This window comes from Anguilla anguilla, chromosome 1 (genome assembly GCF_013347855.1).
Source record: "Anguilla anguilla isolate fAngAng1 chromosome 1, fAngAng1.pri, whole genome shotgun sequence".
Lineage (NCBI taxonomy): Eukaryota > Metazoa > Chordata > Actinopteri > Anguilliformes > Anguillidae > Anguilla > Anguilla anguilla.
The window spans coordinates 47,289,927-47,307,110 of NC_049201.1; the positions used below are offsets into that span (position 1 = coordinate 47,289,927).

The 17,184-nt window shown below is 41.5% G+C and overlaps 2 protein-coding genes across 7 annotated transcripts; both read left to right on the top strand.

The window, feature by feature from the left end:
- dek (DEK proto-oncogene) lies at positions 1 to 9,510 on the top strand. Of its 4 annotated transcripts, none has more exons than XM_035412920.1 (11): positions 1 to 55; positions 621 to 795; positions 983 to 1,081; positions 1,722 to 1,831; positions 2,509 to 2,603; positions 3,388 to 3,508; positions 3,839 to 4,117; positions 5,248 to 5,377; positions 5,520 to 5,668; positions 6,833 to 6,901; positions 7,434 to 9,510. In XM_035412920.1, exons 2-11 carry the CDS (start codon positions 648 to 650, stop codon positions 7,443 to 7,445), a joined length of 1,212 nt encoding a protein of 403 aa, XP_035268811.1. In that variant the 5' UTR covers positions 1 to 55; positions 621 to 647; the 3' UTR covers positions 7,446 to 9,510. The 4 variants fall into 4 exon arrangements, with proteins under 4 accessions (XP_035268811.1, XP_035268803.1, XP_035268822.1 ...); XM_035412912.1 differs by having other exon boundaries at positions 2 to 55; positions 618 to 795; XM_035412931.1 differs by having other exon boundaries at positions 47 to 209; positions 618 to 795.
- Positions 9,511 to 9,786: 276 nt separating this feature from the next.
- aldh5a1 (aldehyde dehydrogenase 5 family, member A1 (succinate-semialdehyde dehydrogenase)) lies at positions 9,787 to 17,105 on the top strand. Of its 3 annotated transcripts, none has more exons than XM_035412876.1 (11): positions 9,787 to 9,934; positions 10,460 to 10,702; positions 10,929 to 11,012; positions 11,702 to 11,872; positions 11,974 to 12,090; positions 12,532 to 12,675; positions 13,519 to 13,662; positions 13,861 to 14,019; positions 14,598 to 14,761; positions 14,980 to 15,038; positions 15,527 to 17,105. In XM_035412876.1, exons 1-11 carry the CDS (start codon positions 9,791 to 9,793, stop codon positions 15,736 to 15,738), a joined length of 1,641 nt encoding a protein of 546 aa, XP_035268767.1. In that variant the 5' UTR covers positions 9,787 to 9,790; the 3' UTR covers positions 15,739 to 17,105. The 3 variants fall into 3 exon arrangements, with proteins under 3 accessions (XP_035268767.1, XP_035268784.1, XP_035268774.1); XM_035412893.1 differs by having other exon boundaries at positions 9,874 to 9,917; XM_035412883.1 differs by lacking the exon at positions 9,787 to 9,934 and adding an exon at positions 9,951 to 10,073.
- The last annotated feature ends 79 nt before the right edge of the window (positions 17,106 to 17,184 follow it).

A 17,184-nucleotide genomic window follows, 5' to 3' on the forward strand; every position in this document is an offset into this window, starting at 1 on the left:
GCCATTTTGAAACTGTCTGAAATTATATTGAGTTCCAGTAGCCGTGGATAGTAAGGTGTAGTATGTTGTCGCTGTTAGCATTTTACTGCGACTGATCTCTGAAGTGTATAGCAAACTATTTGCGATGTAGGATGTGACCAGTAACTCGTAATTTTTATTATCGTCACATTTTGTCTACATTTAGACAGCTAAGTTAGATGTAATTCGAGGTAAACATTGTTTGTGGGCGGGACTTGGCTAGCTATTAAGCTATTGCTAGTACACGCAGTTCAAAATACGTTGCAAACTACGGCAAATAATAGGACGGGAACAAAAAGTGTGAATTGTTACTGTTTTCTTTTTTATATTGTGTGGCTTTTCGTTATAATTTTGGCACACTTATGATTGTTCTTCGATGAATCTCGCGTGCTAGTTCGCTTTATTCGTGGTGCCAAATTTTGAATCTTTATGACGTGTAAAATCGCGCCGATTTTTTAAACGTTAGTTAGCCAGCTAGCTGGCTGGTTGGCTAAAGTTAATGTGATCAACCCAGTTCTTCGATGACTTTGGCTGCGCTGTGCAAATGCAGTGCACAGCCACCTGGCATGATTTGACTGTTCACATTCTTGTCAAACTAGCAGCCATCGGGTGAAGTGACCGTAACAAGCATGAACATGGAGGAGGTGGGGGACCTGAAGCCCACAAAAAAGAGCCAGCCACAGAAACGTGCTTTGACTGAAGAGTTGGGCGATGACGAAGAGGCTGAAAAACTCGAGAAAAAGGAAGAAAGTAGCTCTACACCTCGCAAACGAATAAGTAAGTTAACGCCATACACTTTAACTTGACGTGTTATTTCAGCAACTTTTTAAAATCAAGTCCATGATGACCACTCAGTAGGGCTGATGTGCTGTGCAGCTGGCTGTCTTGTAGCACTCAAAACTATCAGTGTGTGGTTATATTCTTAAAAACGTAAGCTGCATTGACTTTGCTCATTCCTCTCAAGACACAGGTGAAATTATTGAAGGAAAAAGGCTGAAGAAGACTGTGCAGAGACTCGACTCCAGTGTCGCCAAACCAAAAGAGCGCGTTAAGATTGAGCAGGGTAAGTAATGTATTATTATACACTGGACATTGCTGTAGTTGCATTCATTGTGTTTGTTTTAGCATATGGGCCCATCCGAGTTGACTGAAATAGAAATGGTTTTACATGTGAGACAGTGGTTACATTCACCCTAATACTAAAAACTTTTGAAAGTGTTCTTTAGTGCTTAATGCTGTCAAGTTCTCACACATGTATGATTCTGGGAAAGAGCCACAAGTAAACCAGTTAGTCCTGCTAGAAGCAGGTAGCAAAACCACTTGCTTGAGTATGGTCCTGCACCTATGAATGGTAGCTGTAGTTGACTATTGGTAGTAGCTGCACAGTGAACTATAATGGACCGTTCAAAACAGCTACCTACCTCCCAGATGATGCTTTCAACCAAGGACATGGATGATGGAAAGTTGGCCTGGGAGCATTCTCAGGTTCCAATCCTTGTATCCAAAGTACACACGCAGTGCATACCCTTATTGATTCTCGCACATGTCAAGCATGTAACACCTCGATCATGAAACTATGTTCGGTTTTCAAAAGGTTACTTTAATACTGGCAGGAAATAATTATCCAAATTTTGTATGTTCATTGGAGATGATCAGATTTTGTGACCTTGTGTGGTCCTTGTCTTTCATTTTAATTTCTTCAGGAAGAGGAGACAAACTGGGAGACATCATACGTGTGGCGTATTTCATCGGGAAAATGAAAGTGGAGGACTTGAAGCCTCTTCACAAGGTCATATTTGATCGTCCAGGAGCAGTAAGTTGTCAAGCCTTCATTACAACTCTTTCTTTCTATTTTGAAAGTGTGTGTGTGTCTGTGTCCAAATTAACCTGGAAAGAGTTGCTTCTTTGTGAAACACTTGGGTGGTCAGTCTGGCCTTGAAACAAGATTGTATTTTGTTGGGCATTGTTGTTGTAAATTGTTTAATGTATATTTTTGTAGCCATTATACTTGTTTCTGATGTGTCCTTATAGAACTAATGTTAGACATCAATAAAGATGAGGATTGGCCTTAATAACATGCTATGGTGCAGAATAAAATTATAACTCGAAAAGCTAATAACTTGGCTGATTTTATTTGCCTTACTATGAGAAATTTTAAATCTATATCTCCTCGTGTTACATTTCACTCATTCAGATTAGCAGTCTTATATTAGCATCTATAATGGTGTGGAATACAAAGGTGTTTTTCAAACGCTTGACAGTATATTTGTTTGTATTGGTTTGTTGGAGTAAAATAATTTAGTGAAATATCATCAAAGTGGCAGCTTTCAAAAGCTGTGTACAGATTGTAAACCCAGTACTGATGCGCCTGTACCTCGTAGTGAGACATTCTGGATCACAGTGTACCAAAGTTTGTTTTTGCCAAAGACCAGAATGCTGGCAGTAACTGCTGGAGGTCCACGATCCATTCTGCCTCCTTTCTCTCTCCAGGCGTCAACTGTGAAGAAGAACATCCGGCAGTTCAGTGGTTTCCCATTCGAAGCAGACAGCCAGCCCTACTTGAAAAAGAAGGAGAGGATGAAAAAGTATGTATGTTGTGATTCTGAAGGATTCGCCATTTTGGGTTGAAAGCAAGAGAATGGCGAGTTTACAGACTAATCTTTTAATTTTTTAATATTTTTGATAAATTAAAAACATCTAAATTGTGACAAATACAGGACCAATTTACTACAAACACAGAAATGAAGTACACAGACTACTGTGATGCTCCTGTGAAAAATGTTATTTACGCAAATAATGTTTCGATTTATAGGCTTCTTTGTTATGACTAGAACAGAGTATTTGATTGTCAGTGTAGCTGTGTTCATTTGGAGTGGAGAAACCAAAAGTTCTTTGGGCAGCTGTTGACACTGCCTGACTCCACCTGAAAATGCATATGCTGCAAGTAATGATTGATCGATTTCTCATTGGATACGTGCCTACTCAAATCTTTCTCAAATGCATGTTTTGTTTACAATTATGTTGTTTTTGTTGTTAAGCCGTTGTACAAGCAGGCTAATGTCCGATCGTCAATTGAAATGAAAACCTGCTTTTCAAAATATGCGATTCCATTGCAAAGGAAACAACAGCCTACTTAAGTATTCTGGCAAACAAAAGCCTTGGTACTGATGTGGGTTTTTATGGGTTTATGTGGTGCCACCTGGTCAAGGTGCGTTCTAAAAATAGATTCCTCCCCATGCTAGGAATCGATTTGCAATAGAGTACATTATGCGATCTCTCAATCTGAAATAATTGAAATCACCATCCCAAAAATGTACGGCGCATTATGAGACTTATGGTACAAATGAGCATTTTTCCCTCTTCATCTAGGTTTACGAACGCTGTGCTAAAGAATATGTGCTATGTCCTGGACCTTGAGAGGAGTGGAACTCATGATGCCAAAATCGAACGGATTATTACTTTTCTCTTAGACCCAAAGACATCAGGAAGGGTGAGCATTGGACCAACATTTTCACTTTCTGGTCATTAGAACAACATACATTTTCAGCAGGCCCATCAAAGTAGTTATATTTGAACAGCATTTTAAATATTATTGTACAGTTTAGTTTTCCCATGAAAAGTGTCAGTTTGTCTGAGCTTGTTTGAATGTTACTATAAATGGATCACTTGAACCATTCAGAATAGGCATAGGCATGAAAACATACCAAAAGCCACACATAAAAATTTGAGCGTATAAAGCAATGGAATTTTCTTACAGAACTGTTACCAGTCTTGAAAATTAATGCTTTTTCATGCTCCCTCTGTGTTTTGTCATGCTCAGACTTTACCAAAGAAGAAACGGAAAACCAAAGACTCAAAAAGAAAAGCACAAAGGTCAAACAGGAAAAACGTGCAGGAAGACAGCAAGTCCCGGGCGATCGTCACGGATTCCAGCACCGATGACGAGGACGACAACGAGCAGGACAGCCAGGGAGACGCGAACGTAACCGAGAAGTCCGCCCCGGAACCCAAGAGCCGAGAGACGATAAGTGACGATGAAGACGACTCGTCTGATGATGTCGTCGACAAGGATACAGATGAGGAAGTTAAACAACCCAAGGTGAGAGACACTTCTTATTTGGGCTGTAGAATATGAGCTGGGAATGAGCAGAGCAGCCTCTGTTTTTGTGATCATGTCTGCATTGGGTTTCATTTTACATATCTGAAATTTCATGTACATGGTGGCAAAAGAAAAGTTTTAGTGAAGATAAATTTTAATGGATATGAGAAAAATCCAATAACTCAAAATGTAAGTGCAATCAGCAGAATGAAAAGTCAGAACACAATGTAAAAGGATTAAGTCACGGTGAGACAAATCAGCGTGCAAATCTTTAACTGGGTTTCAAGCTAGCAGTGTTCAGGTCACAGAATGTAGTTAATATGTAATTGGCGTTACCCTAGGTTGTTTATTATTTGACATTTGAAAATAATTTTTATTTGTTTGTTTGTTGAAAACAGTTTCAAGCTCCTGATTTGATGGATATTAAATTATGATCATGAGGTGACCAAGTATGGGAAAAATAAATAAAATGGAAGTAAAAAAAAAAAAAAAAAAATGGAAGTGGAGTTGATGAAAGTGCAAGTGAATTGATACATTTGCTGTTAAGTGTTAAAAATGAGATGATAGACGTGCAAGTGTTCTGATAAAAACTATTGTTTCAATGATTTGCCTACTGAAGCTTAGCAATCTGCAGAAGAAAACTTTGATCAAATTTGGTAGGTGTGGCTCTGATTGACAGGCATAATGCACACTTAATGCAATGATAAATGGTCTGGCAGTGTGCACTTGAAAGGATATGTGCAGAACAGTGGTGGTGAATGATAAAAAGGAGGGTCTGAGTATTAAGCCTATGCATTAAGCCTGTTGTATTCAAATCATTCTTGTTTTTATGTCACTTTTCATTATTTGCAAATTTTCAATTCACTTGCACTTTCATCAACTCCATTTTATCACAATTTTTGCTACTTCCACCCTGCATAGCAAAGCCACTTAGCTTTTTCGCTTTTCCAGAGAATAGTTCTAGGAACACATTTAAGCGTGTACCAGAGAATGACACACCCCCCAATTCTGCAGATGCATCAAGTGGCATTTGTTGATTGCATGATACAGTGTTTCATTATTTAATTTTTTTTCTGACTGAATTGCATAAAGGAAAATTCCTGACAGCCTGACTTGTCACGTGTATGCAGGTGGTGAAAAAACCTGCTCCAAAGAAGAAGCCGGCTCGGGCAAAGCCAGCACCGGTGAAGCCGGCTCCCAAAACCAAGAAGGCCGACAGCAGCAGCGGGCGCCGGAAAAAAGCCAACAACACCAGCGCAGGTGGGGCAGCGTTTACGTGGGCTCTGTGCCCGTTTACCTGGCCTCTGTGCCCGTTTACCAGGCCATTGTGCCCATTCGCCACACTGGGCGCTTCATGCAAAGGCTCCGTTTTTGACGCGTTTCACATCGCTGTCTTTCACAGGATCGGACCTGGATGACAGCTCGGACGACGAGCCTTTGGCCAAGATGGTGAGGAAGCCACTGACGGACGAGCAGCTGAAGGAGACGGTGAAGAAGTTACTGAAGGGAGCAAATCTGGAGGAGGTCACCATGAAGCAGATCTGCAAGCAAGTACGTATGTTTGAGCAACTGAGGCTTCTCTCATAGGTCCCTTTCCAGCATGCTAAATTGCACGCGCTTCCCTCGATGCTAACACTCAGAGTGAGCATTTGGCAGGAGGTGATTTCTGGTCTTAAGAGGTGAGGAGTGGAGTGGTTTAAAATGAAAGGTCTTTGTGTCCTCATTTGCACTCAGACATCTGTAAGAAAGAAGCACACAGTGTAAAAAACACTCCTTGTGTTGCTTTGCAATAATTATGGAGATTTCTTTAGATTACAAACTGCTGCAGCATCAGGCTTTTTGTATCAGATATGACATTCCTGTGTTATGGGTTACTTGCTCTGCTCACTGGGATTTTGTGCTGGGACACCCCCTACGGCCTGGTGTGAACTCCGGACTGTTTCAGGCCTGTGCATAATCAGCCACAGTATTGCCCGGGAAGGGGTGGTTTCGGTCTGCAGACTCCAGTTGATGGCGAGTCTGCGGTCTACCTGCACAGGAAGTACAGTTCTCCACTGACTGCACAGCCCCTTTGCCAGAGAGAAAAATGGCAGCTGGCAACATGCCCTTTAGAATGCACATGTGCCTGTCCTCCCTCCCAAACTGAAAAATGATACTGCAGCTGCGATTAACAGCCTTGCAATTTGAACGTGGCATCTCAAATAGTGTGTACAAAAGGTTGCGCTGAGGCTGTATTAATTTAATAGATTGGAAGGAGGCCTTTGAACAATCCAGGACAGGGGCTTGGTGATTTTCCTCCCCAGATTTGTAGCCATCTGACGTATTAATGTGAGGACCTATACATTAGAGGTGCCTTGCAGATGTGATGCCACAGCTGTATCCTTTGGAGAAAACAAAAGCTCTGGGATCAGACAGGGATCACAATTCCCTAGTACTTTTACTTCAGAATAGTGTACTGAACATTTAAATGTGTTTATACTCTTATATACTCTAATGGATACCTCTGAACATATTGGGAAATATCATGTGGGTAAAAGCTATGAGTATCCATTCTCCAACTTAACATATTGATAGTGCAAGGAAATAGACCTTCAAAATGTTTTTGAGTGCCCAAGGAAGACTGGGGAAAAATTTGTGTCCAGGAAGCAATGTGCCTGTGTTGCAGTCATACTTGAAACTGTGTCAGCTGCAGTCATAATACTGAACCATTTTCAGGTTTTTGACACATACCCAGACCATGACCTGTCCAGCAGGAAGGACTACATCAAGCAAACCGTGAAGCAGGTAAGTGCCTCCACATATATCGCATTCTAGTAGTTGACACCTTTTCATCAAGGTGAAAATGAGAACCGGTCATTTGTTACTGAATTCCAAATTAATAACTGCTACCCCTGTGGGGGTGTACACAATTTAATCCTTGTTCCCTGTTGCTCAGAAAAAAACTTGTGTGGGTATTGTTAGAAATGTAGCCCTATTTAAAGTCAACTCGCGGTTTCACTTTGGGAGACCGGGCAGCCTTTTGGTCTAATACTTTTAATTTTGACCAGCAGTTGTTCTAATCCACTTTTTCATGTTGCACAAAATGAGACATTTTTCAGGCCAAAAGGGCAAGTAACATCCAGCAGTATGTAGACCATACAGTTGATTCAACAATATTGGGCAAAAACCTTTTTTAAATCGGTCCTTTTGGAGCAGTTGATGTGTGCATACTGTATGGAACTAAACATTTGGGCTCCTTGTTTGCATGCCAGCATTTTCCAGAATTGTAGTTCCCATTTGAGTTTTTGGTCCAAATTGATGTTTTCCTGTGTCACAGTTAATATCCTAAAGAAGATGACGGAAACCACAGGAAGCGAAAGCCTCTGGATCTTTTTGTGGAGATTAGCTGAAGAGTGTGGGGTCAAAGGAAACGAGAATGTATCTGCATTACCGCCTGTGTATTTTACAGATTTTACAATTCAATCTCCTTTCAGTACTTGTCTTAAAAAGTGTTTGTGTATAGTTTTCTGGGATTGTTTTTATGCGTGTATGTATACGTGTGTGTGTTGCGCATATATATACGTACTTGCATGCACACACAAAAATGTATACATTTTCATGCATACAGCAAATTTATTGTTTTTTTTTTACTTTGTTATAAATATATTTCCTTAAATGTATTTTTCCTGAGGGCATGCCTGCTTGTATTTACAGTTTTACACTGAATCCCATAGAGGGTGCAGCTTTCATTTCACTGAGGCCAATTAAGCTGTGTTTGAATTGAATTCATTCATGTGTCACGTAAGCATAAAATTTGTGTTCATTGTTGTAAATACAGAAACAACTGACCTCACGGTGTTAAACATATGGTTTATATGAATCGACCATACATTAATCAGACAAATTAAAATTAAACACCACGTAAAAAAAACATAGACCATCATTAGACAGCAGCATTCAACTAGGGGGGTCCCAAATATGAAGCAACAAGCTATAACTTGTTGCTAAGTAATATGTAGAAAGATAACTGCTAGTTAAGGCCATTTTATTTTTTTTGTGACAATATAAAATGCAGGTTAAGGAGATACAGTCATCTGTGTTGTTGTGCACGGCATTGTCAAATACGGAACGGGCAATAATGCAGACGGCTATGCCATGTCTGTACCGGGCCTCGTCTTTATTTTAAACAAAAGTAAAATTGTATATACAAGTTGCTTTGGCTGTCAATAAATCACTGTGTTTTATGTTGAAACAAAATGTATCTTCCCAGTTTTGTTTTGATTGCATTTATTACTTTCTTTAAAGGTAAAATTACTAGCAAATGAGTTTGTGACTCTCATGACTCCATTGTGACTATGGCATAGTATTCTATCTGGCCTATCTCCTATCCCCCCCCCCCCCCCAAACCTTAAAATGAAGTGAAGGCGAGCATTGAGTTATGCATTGCTGTTTTAATGCACATTTTTTCATTGCAAGCTTGTGAACCTGGGGTAGAGCAGCTGTTTCGCTCAGATTTTATGAAAGATGTCCTATCGAATTAAAATTCCTACCTTTAATACACCATGGCTGAAAATAATTAGCTTTGTTTGCTAAATATTGTTGCATGTTTGTTTCTCCCCCAGACCACCTTTGTGTAATGTGTTGCTCCTGGATTATAAGTTATTTGATTTGTATATTTTGTTTAAAAAATAACACGTTGCATGTATTTACTCATTTTTGTAGAAGTGAACATGTTCGTATTGATTTTCAGTCCTCTCAGTGGTGAACTTTTAAGGTACTTTTAAACTTTTAAAGCATCACCCATTGACTTGGGCACCAGTATATTGTCTTTTTGGGTGATAACGACCACTGAGTCCAGTTTGATTGCCAGGAGTTAGATCAGGGATGTCCAATCTTATCCAAAAAGCCGGTGCGGGAGCAGGTTTTTGGCTGGACCGCAACAGCGGGACCAGCCCTACAAACGCAAACGTCTGTGACTGAGTTACTGAGTGATGAAGTTACACCATCGGTCGGCCGAGTTATGAAGTTACACCATTGGTCGCCGGTCCAGCCATATACTAGGTTTTGACCTGGTCTTGTTTGGTTTGATTGAAGACCAAGATTCGTTAATCAGTTGAATTGGGTGCCGTAGTTATGGGCTAAAGCAAAATCCTGCACCCACACCGACCCTTTTCAGATAAGATTGGACCCCCCTGAGTTAGGTGATGGACAAGTAATGGTGAATATGCTTCTCCCATCATCTCAAGGGGAATGAATGAAGACATGGGATATCATGTCAAGTGCAGCCAATCCAGAAGTCAAAATGTTAATATGAAATTATCTGCTGTTTTCTTTTATATATGTATGATATTTTTGTTTAACAGTTGTAAAATCTTTTTATTAAAGTTTTTTAAGGCTTTGCCATCTCTGTTAAAGGCTGTCTGTCTTCTCTGAATTTGAATCTGTTTTTGCTAAAAAAAAAAAAAAAAAAATTAATTCAGTAATTCCATAAATCCACAATAAATAACATGAATAGCATGAACATCACATTTTCTAATTTGATTGCTTTTGTTTGAGACCTAAGACCCTAAGTATATATAATAGTTACTCAAAATACAGGATGTCTGTGGGAAACACTAAGCTATTGTAAAGGTTCAGACAAAATTGTATACCTTTAATTCACATACTCGAAATGTGTATGAAGCAGAGAGGGGTATGAAGGGATTCGGACGGAACCCGCCCAATGAACATACCTTGACCAATCAAAACCATATCCAGTTCATTCTAGCTGTACCATTGTGCTTTCTAGTTCCTCAGTCTGATCAAGGATCAATGGACGACGGTGAACAAAAAAATAATGTAACGTTAATTACCCCTTTTATTCGAGAAAACTGTTTTATCGATTTGAACTGTTAGACGAGCATTTGCTCCGCGTGCTTGGAGTACATTGCTACGTAGCTAACTTACATCGCATAAATGTTAATCGATTTTTGCTGAGGTTAGCCCTGTTATGTGCAACATCACATGCAAAATATATTTTCATTTTCTGACCGTTACCGCTCTGCACTGTAGGTAAAAATACAGAACCAATAATCGGTTATCTGCTACCTAGCTAGTAGGCTAACTGTTACAAGCTAATGATACTGAAACGTTCACCGATTGTACATACACATTTCTGTAGTTGGTCACGTGAGTCCTGAAGCGACTGCGTTAATGTCCGGTTTTAACTCGACTTAGCAGAGGCAAACCGGTGCAGTTGCTACACAGGGCCTTTTTGTGGCAGTTTTGCCAAACAAAACACCGCCTTTCTGCTCTTTCTCACACGACCTTTCCTTTGCAATGGGCAGTTTCTGTCTTTTACGGAGTTGCTATGTTCTCCGCCAGGCTCCACACGGTCTGCCCACAATGCTGCGCAGGCAATACAGCCTCAACCTTTCCGCGGACCTGCTGCGAACGGAGAGTTTTATCGGCGGTAAATGGGTGTCTACACCTTCAGCCTTCCCTGTACTGGACCCCGCAACGGGCAAGAAAATCGCGAATGTGTCTGATTGTGGTCCACAGGAAGCCCGAGACGCTGTCAGTGCAGCGTACACTGCTTTCTACTCCTGGAAAGAACAGACGGCTAAGGTGAAGTGTACCCGTCTCTGTAATGGGCACATTTTACTGGTTCTCCGTTAAAAACAAGAAAGGGGAGAAACTATATCCACCCAAGAGAATTGAAGATTGCTTGAAAATATGAACTAAATGTTTTAAATTTTACTTGTAACACGTTTGAACAACATTTTTTGGCTTTGTTTCATTGCTCGTAATGTGACATCTTCTGATTTCATTATTGTCCTATTCTAAATGTTAGGAAAGAAGCGATCTTCTGCGAAAGTGGTTTAATCTTCTAATACAACATAAGGAGGACCTTGCTAAGCTTATCACTGCGGAGTGTGTGAGTGGCGTTTTAATCGTGTTCATACTTTAAAGTATATTGTAGAATACTGAGGTTTGAATATACATTTCTGCATGTTTCAGCTTATATATTTGAAGGGGTAATGTACCATATTGTTATTCCTAAATAGTGAGACCTTGCTTGAAAAATAAAAGTAATATACTGCATTTTTTCTTCAGTATTCAGTTTATCATATTTATCATAGATCACCAGTAGAGTGAGCTATTTCCAAAGCATCCCCAGTTGGCCATTGCACCTTGCATAACTTCTGAAAATTTTTCACTTCATGAATTATGTATTATCTTGAATTAAAAAGTGTAATATAATAAATATTATAAAGGAAGTAATTACTCCCACCCCCCTTTGAGGCTATTTTGAACCTGTTCTATATAATTATCTCTTTATGTTTGTGAGGTTGTGGCACATTTTAGGCCAGACTAAGGCCTGTATTCAGTGAACATTTACCCATAACTTTTACTAGCAAACAGAACACTATTTCTTCATAAACTACGTTTGGTGAATTTTAATTATTGATGAACTACCTAAACTGCGTATATGAAGAAGGAAATAATTCTTGCTTTCAAGTTTTGGTCAAAGTTAAGAACACATGTTGATCGGATCCCGGCCTTAGAGTCTATCATGTTCGCGGTCCTGATCCCAGTCTGATGTCGTTTCCCGGTGCGTTCCAGGGAAAGCCCATGAAGGAGTCCCTGGGGGAGATTGCGTACTCCGCCTCCTTCCTGGAGTGGTTTTCTGAGGAGGCTAACCGCGTCGATGGAGATGTAGTGTCCTCAAACGCCAAGGACCGCAAGATCATCCTGCTCAAGCAGCCAGTGGGCGTGGCCTCCATCATCACTCCTGTGAGTAGTTGTTAAAATGTGGAGCAAACGGCCTCATTGTAATAGCCTGCCGGATCACCAGATATCACCGGGCGTCTCTGACCATTACCCCTCTTCCGCAGTGGAATTTCCCCAGCGCCATGATCACCCGGAAAGTGGGCGCAGCTCTGGCAGCAGGCTGTACGGTCGTGGTGAAGCCGGCTGAGGACACGCCCCTCTCTGCCCTGGCACTAGCTGAGGTCAGTGTCTTTATTTCCAGAATGCTGGAACGTGTGTGTGTGTATACACACACACACACATATATATATATATATATATATATATATATATATACAGGCTTTTTTCCTGTATATCAATTCTCAAGAAAAACATATTTTCAATATACAAAAATACCAAGTTACTCACGCATACAAAGCATGGTCTGTAAGTCTTTAATTACAATGTACATACTGTACATGTGTACACAAAAACGTGATGAAAAACCTCCACTTTTAATAAGGGTTACAGCATTCCTCCCCAAGCACAGTGTTACTGTTATTAAAGCTGGATAACCTGCTGTATTACCCTCTAAAATTGGCGGTGACCCTCTATCAGTGATAAGTGAATAATGCTCAGCGGAGTGTTGTCAGTTGTAGTGTGGAGGCTGGGAAGGGTCACCTGACCTTACCTGTTCCCTGCAGCTGGCTGGGCAGGCTGGGATCCCCGCAGGTGTGTTCAACGTGGTCCCCTGCTCCAGAGAGCGCACCCCTGCCGTTGGGGAGATCCTCTGCACGGACCCCATGGTGGGAAAGATCTCCTTCACTGGCTCTACAGCTACTGGCAAGGTACATCAAGGGCAAAGGGCGAGGGTGGTAGGGCCATATTACAGCTCTCCAGTTCTTTCAATTGGTGTATATTTGTGTAATTTTAGAACGTCCATTCCACGTTTGGCGCAGCTTGCCTAATGGAATCTTACGTTGTGCACATTAAAAAGAAAGCTGGTTGACTTTATGAAAGTACAAGGCCTCATGCTGTGCTAAGTTCTGAATGTGCATTAATGTAAATTGAAACCATTGCAATTTCGATAAAATTGACCTGACAATTTAGCATTACATTTATAAAATCAACCATTTTCATTTGTCATCATCCTTGACCGCAAGCCATGGGTCTCGCTGAAATCACATGCCAGTTTCAACAACAAAAATACTGTTGTAGGCAACTGTCTGAGTGAGTCTTCTGCCCTCAGAAGCAATGTTTTTAGCAATCCAAGTTGAATTGACAGTGACATTCTAATTGCTATGAAGGTAATGGCTTCCCCCAGGTATTATTAGCGGTGGCCTTGTGCCTCCACTGGAATCACAAGCACCTCCACAAATATCAGAGAAAAATCAATAAAACCTCAGACTCGGAACTCCATGGAAGGGAGGAAAAAAGGCATGTTGGCGCTATTTAACAAAATTGGCATCATGTAGTCATGTTATCAGCAGGTCAGGTGTAGACTGTAGCATGTGAATACCATGGCTCCCTGCTTCACACCACCACTGCTTATGCTGTGTGGCATTTCCCCCTCCACTATATATTTTCCTGGTGGAAACCCTGAAGGTTGTGCATAAACTTTCACCTGTGTTCCACTTTGGACGATTTTCACGTTCCTGCTCCTCTCCCTGTTGTCCTGCTTCCCTCTGTAGATTCTGCTCAAGCATGCTGCTGAAACGGTGAAGCGTGTTTCCATGGAGCTGGGCGGAAACGCCCCCTTCATTGTCTTTGACAGTGCAGACGTGGACAGGGCTGTAGCTGGAGCCATGGGTTCAAAGTTCAGGAACTCTGGTCAGGTAAAAGACCATCAATAAACCAGTAAACAACCATCAGTATATTTTGAATCCACTGGACTTATTTCTGTGTTTGTAGTTTATATATTATATATTATAAATACGTTTCCTAAATTTTCATGAGATACATGTGTTACAAACGCACAGAAACCCTGATTTCATAACTTCCTGTTGCGTGTTCCTTGTCTCCGCCTACCCCAGACGTGCGTATGCTCCAACCGCTTCCTGGTGCAGAGCGGGATCCACGACCAGTTTGTGGAGAAGCTGGGGAAGGCGATGGATGCGGAGCTGCGTCTGGGACATGGGTCCGAGCCCACAACCACACAGGGCCCCCTCATAAACGTCCGGGCTGCCGAGAAGGTACCCCAGCGTCAAGGTCAACCCGTCATTAACGCGACCTCCCTCCTGTCCGTAGCGTGGCTTTACAGGTTCCACTGGGGGGATCGGTTGCCAAGGAGACCTGGGTGTCGTAGCCAGCTAAGGGGGTGGTTCTGGTGCAGTCATGCACTGTGTGATCTAATGCTGCCCAATCCGGCACTATAGCCGGTGCAAGAAGGTGGTTCTGGATTCAAGTCCTGGCTGGCCCAGATCCTCTCTACGTGGAGTTAGCATGTTCTTCCTCTAGGTGCTCCTGTTTCCTCTCACTGTAGTCCAGGGACTACAGATGAAAATTTGCTTTTCTGGCTTACTCTGGCACATTTACAAAAATGTTATTCATGTGCATTGTCCCTGCCACATAAAATGCTACTAATAATAATTGGACCTGCTGTCACCTGAGGAGAAAGGGCTGGATCTGGGCCAGAGAAAGGGCTGAGCAGGATGTTCCCATTCTCATTGGTCAAGATGGACTCCTCAGGGAGATTCAACGCTTGCACAGACCTCCTAGCCATTTTAGCCTCGTGGAGAAAAACTGACGTGGGTGATGTTTTCGATGGCAGGTGGAGCATCAGATTGCGGACGCTGTGTCTCAGGGTGCCACTTTGCTGAGGGGGGGGAAGCGTCTAGAGGGCTCCTTCATGCAGCCCACCCTGCTGACCAATGTCACCACCGACATGCTCTGCACTCAGGAGGAGACCTTCGGACCCCTGGCCCCCGTCATCAAGTGAGCACGCCCCCGCCGAGCACTGTGGGATGTGGCCTGCGGTCCCCTGTGTGCACCTGCAGACTTTACTAAATCCCCAGTTAAGCATTACTGTACGTGAAGTGCTTGAAGTATCTGAGAAGTATATCATGGTAGAAAGCACTGTTTCTCTACATGGGGACTGATATAGGTGAATGTTTTCTGTGCCTGAGGTGATGCATTGTCCTGCTTTTGGACAGGTTTAACACAGAGAAGGAAGCACTAACGATCGCTAACTCATCACACGTGGGCTTGTCAGGTAAGCTGAACCTGCATGTTCCTGCATGAGAGCGCCCTGGTTTTAGTGTTGTCATTGATGTTCCATAATTTTCCTTGCGTTTCTGTCTTTTTGGTTTGAATTCATTTCCCAAATTCTTTTTATGCCTGCAAGTACCTGATGATGTGTACGTGCCTGTTCCTGGTGTTGTATGTTATGCACAACTGTATAACTGTATGTCACTCCCTTTGGCTTTTGCTCTGTGAATTTGCTCCATAGGAACAGTAGGCCTAATCTGTCTAATGCGTCACTTTATCCATCCCCCATAACGTTAACCTTATGTTATAATGTCTGTATCTTCAACTTAAATGCATATCTTCATTGTTGCACAAAAACCTCACGCCCAAAAAATGTAATTATACCATCATTGTGGGGTATTGAACTTTGTTAGCTAGGTATGAAACATTTACATTATGTAGAGCAGGACGAGGACTTTCAAAGTGCATTTAAAATTTTGTCTCTGTCGACAGGGTACTTTTTCTCCCAGGATGTGAGTCAGATCTGGCGGGTCGCGGAGCAGCTGGAGGTGGGCATGGTGGGAGTGAACGAGGGGCTCTTATCCACCGCAGTGGCCCCTTTTGGGGGGGTCAAGCAGTCTGGCCTGGGCAGGGAAGGCTCCAAATATGGCATGGCTGAGTACCTGGAAATCAAGTACATGTGCTTCGGAGGCCTGACACCCTGACCACCTCTCACCTCCCCCCCGCCCCCCCCACACACACACACACACACCACACACACACACACACACACCACACACACCTTGGACTGAGGTTTGCAGTGAGACGTCAGGCCATTTTAAAAGCACAGCTCCTCTAACCAAGACAATCTACACATTGAATTCATCGCACGCTTCCAATCCTAAACACAAGCCTGAAATTAAGTTCTTGCAGTTGTTATCAATGTAATCATCTGTGAAAGCTAAATTTGCATTGGCTACAATCCTGCCATCAAATTTATTAAAATACACGAGAAGACACCAGTCTTATCACTGGCGGTTCTTGCGTCCAGGCAATAAATACTGTATATCACCAGTAGAATTCATACTTTAGCAGTCAGTGTTGTTTTGTCTGTTAGCGATCATGGCCAGGATGACATGGTCTTAACATTTTCAATCAAGGAAGAATATAGCACATTGTCCTCCTCTTTGCACAAATGTAGACTTTCCTTTGACTGGTCTTCGATCCTTATGTGTCACATTGATATAAAAACACTTCTGTGACTAGCTGTATATTGGGGGAAAACAGTGGTACTGTGGAACAGCAATGGGAGAATTTTGTGACATTAAGATGGAATCTATATGCCCATACTTCACTGAGGGTACTGTCAAGGGCAGCTACTGTGGTGGGGCCCTGTATCAAGCACATTTTGAGTTTAATGTTTGAGTTTGTGAAACCAGTAAAAGACACTATTTTAACAAGGTTTAAAGATGCATATGAAAATATTCTTCATATGACAATGAAAATGTATTTTGTTTTATTTGAAAAAGTGAAACATTAGGCAATCATGAGCAAGTGTCAGTGCCTGATTACAGCTAATCACAAGTATTAGCAGTTAGTGAAGCCTCACTTGCCCATGGATGAAAATATAACTAAATGCTCAAATATGTATTCTGCAGGCTTGATAAGTTGTGTAATTGTTATAGTTAAATATTTTCCTTTATATTAATAAACAAACATTGTTTACCAGCCAGGCAGATAGCTTACTGATGTTAAAATGGTTCTTAATTGCAGCTGTTTTTATCATGTCATGTTGTAATGTCTGATCTAACTTGTTTTAGCCTGATTTGTTTAAATAAACAGAAATTGATTCATAGACGTACCGTACCCTATACCCATTATACCTCATAATGATCATCCAAAACCTCAAGCATTCTCATCGGAAATGTGTATGACTAGGTTTTTGTGCTGCCAAATCTTTTCCTGTCCATAAGTGCCATTCTAATTAGTTAAAGAATCTCATGTGAATTTTTATTGTACAAAGTAGTCAAGGGTATTTCTAATGACTGTAAATGTTAATGGAATAATGTGAATAAAAAGATTATAATGTTTTCCTACTGTTCATTCTTGGGCTTGGAAGCTGTTGCATGACAGATACACTGCACTTTAATTAATTTACTTTAGATCTGTAC